This window comes from Carassius gibelio, chromosome A8, assembly GCF_023724105.1.
Source record: "Carassius gibelio isolate Cgi1373 ecotype wild population from Czech Republic chromosome A8, carGib1.2-hapl.c, whole genome shotgun sequence".
NCBI classification, from domain to species: Eukaryota; Metazoa; Chordata; class Actinopteri; order Cypriniformes; family Cyprinidae; genus Carassius; species Carassius gibelio.
In genome coordinates this window covers 22,856,545-22,868,973 of record NC_068378.1, presented here as the reverse complement: position 1 = coordinate 22,868,973, position 12,429 = coordinate 22,856,545, and the positions used below count along the sequence as shown (strand labels likewise).

Sequence of the window (12,429 nt, the reverse complement as noted above, 5' to 3'; positions counted from 1 at the left end):
TTTTAATTATGATCATGATCTTTTTCCAACTATTAATTAGATTAATTCTATTTTTAATTTTAATTCCATTGCTAGATCATTTTTAATCTAGAGGCCAGAATAACATACAAAACACTAGGGGTGCTCCGATCACGATCGGCCGATAGTTAATGCGCATCTCGTCAGTAAAGCCGGTTCTCTAATCAGCGATTAATTCCATCAGGTGCGTGATTTCACATAGAGCAGCTGTTACTACACAGAGCCGTTGTTAACTGAGAAGATGTGCCAAAAAACGCTGAAAATGAAGTGGATTTGCGCATCTTCTCTATTAACAACGGCTCTGTGTAGTAACAGCTGCTCTATGTGAAATCACGCACCTGATGGAATTATCCGCTGATTAGAAAACCGGCTTTACTGATGAGATGCGCATAACGATCGGCCGATCGTGATCGGAGCACCCCTACAAAACACCTAGCAACTGCATAGCAACACCCTGGCACAACCCAGAACATCCTGGTACTGTGGCAGTGACTATGCACTATTGACTATTTTCTTAGACTTAAACTATTTCTTTGTTTAATAATCAGTAACAATTTACAAAAAGGTTTAAAATTAACTAACAATGAAAAATATTTCTACATCATTTATTAGTCTTAATTTCTATATTTACTGTTAAAATGAATTAATGCACTATGAACATGAACAAATAAATGAACATTTGCATTTGCATTGTTGTTTACAAGACTGTATTTCACATCAAAAAAGTTTTGTAAAAATATATTGTTCATAGTTTATGTTAAAGGTCCCCTTCTTCGTGATCCCATGTTTTAAACTTTAGTTAGTGTGTAATGTTGTTGTTAGAGTATAAATAATATCTGTAAAATTCTAAAGCTCAAAGTTCAATGCCAAGCGAGATATTTGATTTAACAGAATTCGCCTACAAAAAACGACCAGTTTGTTAAGTTGGTGCGTTTAACAGTTTCTGTAACTTATTACACAAAGGGCAACGCTGTTTAGCTATGTTAACTAGATGTTAGTTAGGGCTGTGCAAAAAAACGAATGCGATTTTCATGTGCATCTCGTCAGTAAAAACGCTCCTGTGACTATAAATACATCTCCAGCACGTGCGTTCTAGCCCAATCACGTTACCAGGAGGGCAGTGCGTGCTCAGCTGCTGTCGAATCACAACACAGGAACCGCTGGCCCAATCAGAACTCGTTACCTATTTTCTGAAGGAGGTACTATATAGAACAAGGAAGTCATCAGCCCGTTTTTATGACAGTGAAAATAGCGGTATACAGATAGGTGAATTGTGTGAAAAATACTTTTTTTTTTTTTTTACACGTGAAATATGAACATATGTTATATTGCACATTGTAAACACAACCAAAGCTTCAAAAAAGCGCGTAAAAGGGGACCTTTAACTAATGCATTAATTCATGTTAACAAATGACAACCAATAACACATTTTTGTGCAGCATTATCACATTTTGCAAGTTGCACTAATAACCTTTAACATTCAAAATGTAACCCATGGTGATTATGGAATACTTGCATACTGAATCAATTTGCTTGTGTTGTTGACTTACGCTGAATCTTTCTGAATACTCTGGAGCCCATGAACTTGAGAAATCTGTTTGCATAGAAACTCGGTCTGTGCACAGACACCGTATCCTAGGAGAAAGAGAATACAAGACAATAAAACCAGGAAGCGTCTTTAATTCCCCCAGTGATATGAGAAGTCTGTTCATAAAGCAAGATAGCAGAGAGATATATAGACTTACACCATCATAGACGAGTGCCTTCCAGGAGTGCTCCAGCTTCTTCATGAATCTTGGTGGGAAATGTGAGTGAGAGATCTCGTCAGGGATGAGGGAGTTCATTTAAAGATTAATTGAGGGAATATGCTGTAAGCTGGTGTGTAACATGACATTTGGGCTCTTGGGTTTGTTGAAAACTGACACCAGGCTTACCTGTAAGACTGCAAGATGTCAATAATGCCTAGAAAAATGAGTAGTTTCTCATCCCTGTGTGTTTTTGCAGGAATGCCTCCCATTCTGTGTAAAAAGAAACATTGTGTTTACATTATATTAATAAGTTATTTGTGGCTGAGAAATCTCACAAAACACATAAGGTCAAGTCAAGCCATTTCACCACTAAATAAGTAAATAAATAATCCATAAAGAACATAAATCTTATTTTTAGTGGCAATAAGATATTTTTTTTGCACCGTGACAAATTCTAATAGCTATAATGCAACAAGTTTATATTCATGTTTTTATTTTAACTTATTATTGTAATTTATTTTTTTAATTTTTAAAGACATAATTACACACACACACACATTATATATATAGAGTTTGATATATAAATTATATAAACTAATTATAATTGATAAATTAATTAATAATAAATGTAATACATAAATGAATTAATAAAATACAATTTTCATTAACTAAATTTAATTTATATTTAATTTATTAGTTATTAATTTATTAAATTTATTAGTATTATAAATAAATAAAAAATCATAAATTAAAGGCAGCTTAAAAATACCACAGTTAATAATACATTATTTTAGAATACATATAGATATATAAATAATACTATTAATAATGTATATAAATAAAACATTTCTTCAGGTAAAATATCATTTACATTTCTTTATTTAGATTTTTGGGTGGAATATAACAGCCCTTTTGTGACATTCACCGGCTAAAAACAAAATATTTTTTACTAAAACACACAATAAAAAAAAATTATTTGCAATGCACCCATTTTGAATATACACGAACAGGACAAACGCTGGTTTTAATGTCAGCGACTCACGTGTCATCAGTGGTCAAAGCCTCTGCCGCCTTTCCGTCTCCCTGAATAGACTCCATGGCAGTGGAATAAAGAACTTTCTGTCCCACGTTCTTCTTCCCATCCACAATGTTGACGTCTCCTTCTCTGTGACTCTGGTCCAGAATATGCACCCCCAACAGAAGACTGTAGTCCATGATCTTAAAACTCTCCAGCACCTGCATGATATACAACACAACATTTAACTCACCATGAATCTCACACAATATGACAAGGATCACTGTCAAAATCCTCCTGATGAATGTACCTTGTCTGTACCTAGAGTGTAGGGTGGCTACATCATTTTATTTCCGTTTGAGCTTAAATTAATTCAGGATATTAAGTTAAACCAAATGAAAATGAGAAACGTTGCCTTGGCAAAAATAAGTTTAAGTACATTAAGAATTTTTTTTCTGGTTTTAGTTAACTTTAATAAAAATGTCACCCCTACTAACAGAGCTCTAAGCAACTCTATTTTGCGGCATTGCACATTACCGTAATACACAATTTCAGTAACATAACAGAAAAAACAGCAATGGTGGAGCGAAAATGCCAGCACCTGTCTGTTTCCACAGATATCTGAGGTTTTATCCAGAGTCATGAACCAAATGGCGAGCATTAAAGTGCAATTAAATGATAAACAAAAAAAGCTCAAAAAGCTCAGAGAGCCACTTCAAAATTAAATCCTGAATGAACTAACAGTGCGATATATTTACTGGAGAAGCAAAAATACTTAAAATAATAAGTCCTGTTTGCTGAAAAAGATATAAAAATTAAATGACATTTTTTGAAATTTGTTCCTGTAGCTCAAGTGGTAGAGCATTGCGTTAGCAAGTGTAAGATTGGGGGTTCGAATCCCAGGGAACACATGTTAGGAGAAAATTGTTAGCTTGAATGCAATGTTTGCTTTGGATAAAAGCATCTGCTAAATGCATTAATTTAATAAAAAATTTTTTGTATTGTTTTAAGCTTAAAGGGTTAGTTCATCCAAAAATGAAAATTATGTCATTAATGACTCACCCTCATGTCGTTCCAAACCCGTGAGACCTCCGTTCATCTTCAGAACACAGTTTAAGATATTTTAGATTTAGTCCGAGAGCTCTCAGTCCCTCCATTGAAAATGTATGAATGGTATACTGTCCGTGTCCAGAAAGGTAAGAAAAACATCATCAAAGTAGTCCATTTGACATCAGAGGGTCAGCTAGAATTAGTTGAAAAATTTAAAATACATTTTGGTCCAAAAATAACAAGCCAGATAACGAACAAAAGACTGACTCGTTCTCGAGTCAAGAACCAGTACCAGTAGTGATGGGAAGTTTAGCTCTTTTCCACAAACCGGTTCTTCAGGACACTTCGATTCAATAAACCGGTTGAAAAAAAATTTTCACCGGTTCTTTTGCGCTCGACGTAATGACGTCATTGGCGATGATTGGCCTTCATTCAAGCCTTCGGTTTACCTGTGCTCATAACATTAGCACAGAATCAGTTCAGAATCAATCACCAAAAGAATCAGTTCAGTTCAGATGCTCTGTGTGTCGGTCTGCTTCACGCTGAATCACACATGCGCAGTATCATCAGCTCCTCAGTTCTCAAATCGGACGCGTTCAACAGAAACGGTTCTTGGTTCAGTGTACTGGTGATCCGAAAACAGATGCAACCGGATCTTGACTCGAGAATGAGTTAATCGTTTGTTCGTTATCTGGCTCGGCTCTATGTTCATCTTCAGTTCTCTCTTCACAGCAGTTCAGTCAGTGTACTGTTGGACCAAAATGTATTTTCGATGCTTCAAAAAATTCTAACTGACCTTCTGATGTCACATGGACTACTTTGATGATGTTTTTCTTACCTTTCTGGACATGGACAGTATACCGTACACACAGCTTCAATAAAGGGACTGAGAGCTCTCAGACTAAATCTAAAATATCTTAAACTCTGTTCCGAAGATGAACGGAGGTCTTTCGGGTTTGGAACGACATGAGGGTGAGTTATTAATGAAATGAGTCAGAAGATAAGTGATTTGTTTATCAGTAGTAAGAAACCATTTTAAACAGACATTAGTCATCAATAGATCTCCAGAAAAAAGATCTCAGCAATGATAACTTGTTAAAAATACCCAAGAAACAAACCATAGAGAGCAATGGTAGCCGTGAACCAATAATGGGTCTAAGTGATTTCACTTTTGCATGACACTCTTGTTCCCCTCATATCCTCCATATTCAAATGATTAATATTTGAATAGGGACACAAAGCATCCTTGTTTGCATCCCATCACGAATGTCTAAAAACCTCCAAATGGGCCCTCAACTAGGTCACAGTAGTAATACCCAACAAAGGCGACAGAGGATTTTGGCACATGGAGACATAGGGTCAAAGGTTACTTGTGACGAAAGGAATTTACAGCTTTTTTGAGCTCCTTAGGCTGGACTGACCACAATAAATGTGGGTGGCAAAAGGCAAGCCTCTCTTTTAAAAACTAGTTTTACTAGATATTTCCATTGTGAAAGACTCTTGTTAAGATTAAGTTGTTTTTTTGAAGATTTTTGCAGCACATTCTACAAGAAAATACTATTTCAGCTATTCATATGTATACAAATGTCCTGTTTCATGTTTCAAAATGCCATGTTTAATTCAATGTGCTGCTTGCCATTCTTTGTAATTATTTGTGAAATTGAATTTGTATAGACACACACACACACACACACACACAAACATAATAGTTTACATGAGGTTTTAGACTGAATACTCATTGTTGATGTGTAACTGTCTGTGAATGATCACGTACTCAAATGTTTTCATTTGTCTGAAATCAGAAAGTTGCAGACATTCAAAACAAGCTGTATTCGCCTTTTGTGAACTGGAAAGGATATTACATCAAGGTCGTTTGATTCTTCATGAACCCTTTACAAAATATAACAAGAACAAATATGAGCTAAATATGACAATTAGTTCAATCACTAATAAAAAAGGAAACAAATGTGAATGGTTGGTGTCACATGAAAGCTCTTCCTGTTTTGAGATACTTATGTAAAGTACATTATTTTCGATTTTCCACTGAAAACATCCTGGGCTTCAGGGCAGCAGTCCACAATGACATGCTGTTACACCACTAAAACCACCTGTTTTGCAGCTTGGTGTGATGCCATCAGTCGAGTCAGATGAAATGAGAATGTCGGCTCTCTTCACAGTCACCGGTCATTCATTAACATCAGGTGAAGAGTTCAGTAAAAAAAAATCTGTCACTTGTCGTGTCACCTCTGTCCATATTGTATGTAAACATTAGGTATGTGACCTTCTATGACCCAAAAAGTGCTTCTCATTAGGTTTTATTCAAATACTGTTTTCACATAAAAATATACTATACTAGATAAAATATACTAAAATATACTATATGTTATATAAAAGTTCTTAATTTTCAAATTTTGTGCAAATCATTGTCTATAAAGTTCCTCATGCAATGCTGATATTATACAATGCTGATTTTTATAAAATATTCTGTGATGTGCACTGAAAATACATTAGCAGTGCCTTTATTTAATAGGCGTTTAATCTAAAAAAATTTTGAGACTTCCGAGAAATCTTCATATAAACTAACAGCATTTATTTTGTTATTATTAAATATATATATATATATATTTTTTTTTTTCTTCTTGTTAGCAGAAAGAAGTTGCTGGAAGACCATTTATGAGCTCTCCAAAAAGACCTGCGTCATTATTTTTCATGTTTCAGAGACAGTTTAATGAAAATGTTCTTTATTGTCAAAATCAGGTCATTAAAATGAAACCAATTGCCTTAAAATTTTAAAGTACGGTGAACTTAAAATCAAAGTTAATACGAAAAGCAGAAACAGATCTTAGTTAAAAAATTATTTATTACTAATTAATTTTCTTCAGTACAAAACAATGCCACTATAGCACCCCTAAATTCTAACCATTTTTCATTAATGTAATATTATGAAAACAAATTGTGACTGAATAAAAACAAAACAAAAATTAAACATTAACTTAAGTTTAGCCATTTAAAAATATGTTTAACAAAAATAGGTATACCGGCTTTCTAAAACTTGATGAATGATGTTCATGATGTTCCAAACTTAGACATTCCTAAATGAGATTGTAGATAGAGTGTCAATGGTCCATTTGAGAGATAGGTGGCAGTAATGCACTCATAAGTCTGCGATCCGCCGTAAAGCAAGAAGAAGAAGAAGACGTGCCAGGACAGTTTGGACATTGCAGTGAAAATCAGAGGTAAAAAACGATATAAATACTGTTCAGTTTCTTGCACAGACCAATCGTTGTTGTCTTTACACATCTGTGTGTCGAGCCGCAGGGTTTAATTTGGTTTTGTTTGTGTACGTTTTTTGACTCTCAAAGCTGTGATTCCCATCAACTTATATTATAAGACTGTCTGACAGATAATTTACATTATAAGATGACTGACTGACATACATTATAAGACAGACTGAAAGACGGTTTCAGTTAAAAACCTTGGTTTGTGTACCGCTGAAGAAACAAAGTCACCTACATCTTAGATGCTTTGGGGGTAAGCAGATAAATATCAAATTTTCAATTTTGGGTGAACTATCACTTTAAACAATTCAGAAATGTAAGACATTGACAAGCAAGCACCAACTCACTTTTCATGTGCTTCTCCCCTCAGAATACATTGCAATCGCAAATTGACTCCTCCTACAGATAGAACTGCCCATGATCACTTAATAATTTCATAAATACTCATTATTTTAAAGTAGATGCTACTTGAATCTATTGAGTTGAATAACTTTCTATGCTTCAAATTGAGTTGAATAACTTTCTATGCTCAAAATAAGTTATAAGCACTTAAATTTATTAGTAGGATCATCAGTTGCATTTTATAGATTTGGTTCTGTTGTGCTCTGCAGTTGAGACCCAAGGTGTGTTGCTTACTCCGGAGAAACTTTCTGCTTAGTGTTCATTTTAGTTTCTGCACAGGACATAGCCAGAAGGAAAAGCTAACTATAAAACCTTACAGCACTCGTGTAAATGTGTTTGGACTGCAGTTTGTGTTTCCTTGCATCATGAACATTTCTTCTTTCATAAAAAGATGACAGAAAAAAAAAATCAGTTTTAAGAATTTCATATCAACAATTTCAATCCATAGAAGACTAGGTTGCTGAATACTGAAGCTAGTCGCAAGGGAGGGCTACAGCGGGCCGAATGTCCCCAAGTATGGTCATTATTGTGTGAAACTCGTGTTCTCATTTTTCCCTTGGCGCTCTTATGACTCGCATTACAGCTGATCCTTTTAGTTCAGCGCTCACATGGGGCCGGCCAGCCAGTATACTTAAGGTGCCAAAAAAAAACCGGACTGTTATATATAGGGAACATTCTGTCTCAAATTGTTTTTAACAACAGGTCATGTCTAGAATGGCATCACAATGGCACCGTTGTGAAGCTTGTTTGTTGGTAAACAAATAACAGTCCGAAATGCAGCGTGCCGTGGTGTAGTGCCAAGTCTGCTCAAGAACTCAAGAAGCACAAGGCAACCAAAGAGGGCCGGTTACCTAATGCAGCATTGGTACACTTCAACATCATGGCACAATCATTTGGGTAATTCAGTTACTGGGCTGTTTACTTGCAGCTTGATTTTGGAGGAACCTACAAAGTGTCATTTTCCTTGAAAAACACTGCAGTGTGCAAATGAGAAACAAAAATGAATAATGTGATCATTTTAATATTAATGGTTTTTCCTGGACAGACACAAATTACATTTCTTATTATCATCAATGTTGAAAACAGTTGTGCTGCTTAATATTTTTGAGGAAACCATGATGCATTTTTTTCAAGATTCTTTGATGAGTAGAACGTTCTAAAAGAACAGCATTTATTTGATATAGAAATCTTTTGTAACATTAAATAACATGCATGTCTTTACTATCAAATTATGGACCAGTTCTGAATACATGTATACATTTTCTAAAAATAAAAACTGACCCCAAAATTTTGAACAGTACTGTATTTGAGTTATGCTATCTACAGTACATTAATTTCACTAGTGGTGATTCTTCAACTACCTAGCAATGCCCTTAAGATCACTCAGAACATCTTAACAACCACACAGCATTGTCACTACAAGCACTTACAACACCAATGGTTTACCTGGAGAACAAATATATGGAGCTCTTCAATAGTTGTCCAATATTGTAGGGCAAATCTTACCAACAAAGTCCTAATATTCAAGCTGTAATGGAAATTGTCTAGGATGGAAAATACCCTTTAATAATGCACAAATCAGTGGAAAAACCAATTATGTGCAAAACAACAATATTTACCAGACCATGTCAACAGCCTGATCTGCTGAAAAAGAAAGGAATGCCAAACTGGATTTATGCAGTTTGTTTCCCAGCTGAACGGAGAGGTTTGAGTCTGTTAATAAACTACTGTGGAGCTGAAAACAATCATGAACTCTATCATGAGATTTATATTAAATCTTGGGGAATCTAAGTGCCATTTTAGAAAGCCATTTTATGTTTTAAAACACAAAACATGACAACAGATGCATTTTTTTTAAAAACACACACACACCTCAATCCACCCTTTCTATAATGCTATACTCATCACACCAAGCATAGCTGGTGGTTTTGTGGTTCTGTTCAATTCTCTTTCATACTTCATATAATTGTATCATTTGACCTTCTCCAGTTCTATTTTTCAGTACACTCATGCTGTTGATTTTCTTCTCAGGTTTAGTAATGCAATGTCTTGTAATGTAAGAATGATCCTCAAACAGATTAGTTAGCTGATTGTTACCCTTGTTGTGATTCAGGTACTGAGGCTTGAGGTCTATCTGTGGTGTTTTCAAGGTGTCCAATTCATGTTTTTTTTTTTCTCATGAGTTCATATAATGAGTGTTTTTGTGATGATGTCAACCGTTTAAGACAACGGGCAATTTGCTCTCCATGTACACTACTGTTCAAATGTTTAGGGTTGGTAAGATTTAATTATGTTTTAGAAAGAAGGCTCTTGTTAAAACAATTTAAAAGAACTGTTTTCTGTTTTAATAAAATTTTAAATGTAATTTATTTCTGTAATGTGAAGCTGAATTTTTAGCATCATCACTCCAGTCTTCAGTGTCACATGATTCTTCAGAAATCATTGATGAATAGAAAGGTCAAAAGAACATATATTTTTTATAACATAATACATGTCTTTACAGTCTATTTTGATCAATTTAATGTGCTGTTGCTGCAAAGTGTCATTTTGTAAAAATAAATAAATGTATAAAATAAAACTTTTGGACAGTAGTGTACATTGCTTATTGAAATGTTAATGAGATAGAGCACGTAATATTTAAAATCATTGTGAAATAAGAGAAAGATTGGCATGGAAATCCTTTAAGAGAATTGTTAAAATGATAGCAGATTTTAAGTGATAGCAACTTGGCAGAATCTGTAATGTTGGGCAACATCAAGTTTAAAATAGAAGTGTACGATGATGCATAATTTTTGATTGCCCTGTTTTTCTTACCTTCACTTATTCTAGTGAGACATGAGCCATATGATACACTTAAGTGCATGATTTGACAAGACACCTTGTAATAAAACACTTCAGGTTTGATCAAATCAAGATTGGCTTGAATCATGAACTTTTTGTTGATGTTTTACTTCAAAATAGCTTTTTATTCTATTGCACACACGCTACACAAAACTCCAAACACGCTACCAACCCCAGCAGTGCTCTGGAAACCACCCACAACTTTTGCACATGCAGACACCACTCATTTTTTGCTTCAAAATTTAGGGCAGCACTCACCCGGCAGTCCCGCTGTAGCGTCTTCATCAGGGCATTATATGTGTCTGTGTCAAAGTACAAGCCATCGTGCATGTCCACGAAATCTAGGTCTTTATATGTGGGGCAGGCCTTTTCCCGCTCTTTTCGTGACGCCCGTCTCTTGTACGTGGAGCCCTTCAGGTCATATTTGTAGTGCATCTTTAAAGACCGAGGCAGAACGTTGTTCATAACCACGAGACGAATGTTGATTCCTCCAGACTGAATACAGTACAGGCCGTAGAACTTGGGAAGCAGTGTCCTTAGGTTCTGGTTGAGGTTCTAAGGAAAATAAATTGCTTTAATTAAAGGACACACCGTTTTTGATCTTTAAATACTTTCTTCCATGTTAGTGTTTACAGTCAACTCTAAGACATACTTTGGTTCTTTGGCGCTCTCAAAAACAATGTTGTTTGTGCGAACATCCTGACCAAGCTAATGCAACAATGCTACCAAAATGTTCAAATAAAGACATACAGTTCAGGAAACCTTTCTGGCTTCGTACTTCCCCTTTAATTTTGATCTATAACAGCAAGTCAGACTGTTGAGTTTGTACGTAAACAATCTTTTCATCTGGGATACATTATGCAACAGAAAAATCAGGTTTGGTAGTCAGTTATTCCTGACTATAAGCAATAATGTTTACACATAATACTAAACACGAAAGGTTGGAAAAAGAGACACAGAGGACATATATATAACTTGACTACGAAGAATAGTCCTCTACGTCAGTAAGATACTTAAACACACACACACTTTTTTTTATAAAATTATATAAAATACACTTTAGCTGGTTTAGCTGAAAATAGACAAATGAGACAGAACAATCTATATCTACTGACTCACAGTGTTTTACTAAGGAGATGAATGAGTCTGTACTCTACTGTGACCTACCATGTAGTATCCTGGAAGCAGTTTTTGCAGGAATTCTGCCTCCTTGTGCTGGACGGTTTTGATGATGAATTCATCATCGCTGGTCAGGTAGAAGAGGGAGCCGCTGGCGCCCGGATTAGACAGCTCAATCAGGGGCTCTTTACAAATGGAGTACTGCAGGATCACAACAAAAACAATTCATTAAAACATGACATTTTATGACTGTTTAAATAGAGCAGAACAGTACTGGCCATGAAGTAAAATTAAATAAAATTATAATAAAAAATATTATAATATATATATTTGTTTTTTTAATTTACTTATTTTTTCACTTTTTTATATGTAGTTTATTATACAATTGTACAGTCTTTTTTATTTGATTCTATTTATCTATTATTTATTTATTTATTTATTTATTATTAATAATTATATCCATGTTTAATTATGTGAGAAAATGAATGGGAGCCAAGGGCATTTGAAATGCGCAAGATTTCAGAAAAACAGTGTGTTGTATGCAGTTTATAATAATGTACTGTGGGACCTTTACAAAAGGGCATCTATTTTTACCTGTGTTTTAAATATATGCTTCAAAACACCTAATCACCCACTCATATTTACGTTAAACTGACAACAAAGATTTAACCCTAAAGAAAGGAGCTACTCGTAACTTATAAAACATCACCAAATTGACTGGCTGCAGTCAGCCAGACCTTTCTGGTTTCTGGCAGGGTTCCCTGAGGAGGAGGAAGCAGGAGGACAGTGTTGAACCGAGGCCAGACACTCATATTCAGAGCCTAATGAAAGTCAACAGTCACGTTGTACTTCCAGCTCAAACACATGGACATTTGCATGTGGACTGTGTGTCATCCTTCATATGTGGAGCTTCTTAATTAGCTTGCGCTTCCTCTGCCCTGTCTACATAATTATAAAA

General features: G+C 35.0%; 1 protein-coding gene across 3 annotated transcripts in view; it reads right to left on the bottom strand.

Moving 5' to 3' along the window:
* Positions 1–12,429, bottom strand: part of LOC128018916 (phosphatidylinositol 4-phosphate 5-kinase type-1 beta) — a 35,771-nt gene that overhangs the window by 6,514 nt on the left and 16,828 nt on the right. For all 3 annotated transcript variants that reach the window (XR_008185018.1, XM_052604789.1, XM_052604790.1), the window contains exons 6-11: positions 11,520–11,672; positions 10,611–10,907; positions 2,809–3,002; positions 1,953–2,036; positions 1,764–1,812; positions 1,569–1,653 (exon numbers count right to left, since the gene is read on the bottom strand). Coding sequence is in view for 2 of the 3 variants with exons in the window: in XM_052604789.1 (XP_052460749.1) it covers positions 1,569–1,653; positions 1,764–1,812; positions 1,953–2,036; positions 2,809–3,002; positions 10,611–10,907; positions 11,520–11,672 (862 nt within the window). In the remaining variant the exon portion in view is untranslated. The remainder of the gene's footprint in view (positions 1–1,568; positions 1,654–1,763; positions 1,813–1,952; positions 2,037–2,808; positions 3,003–10,610; positions 10,908–11,519; positions 11,673–12,429) is intronic.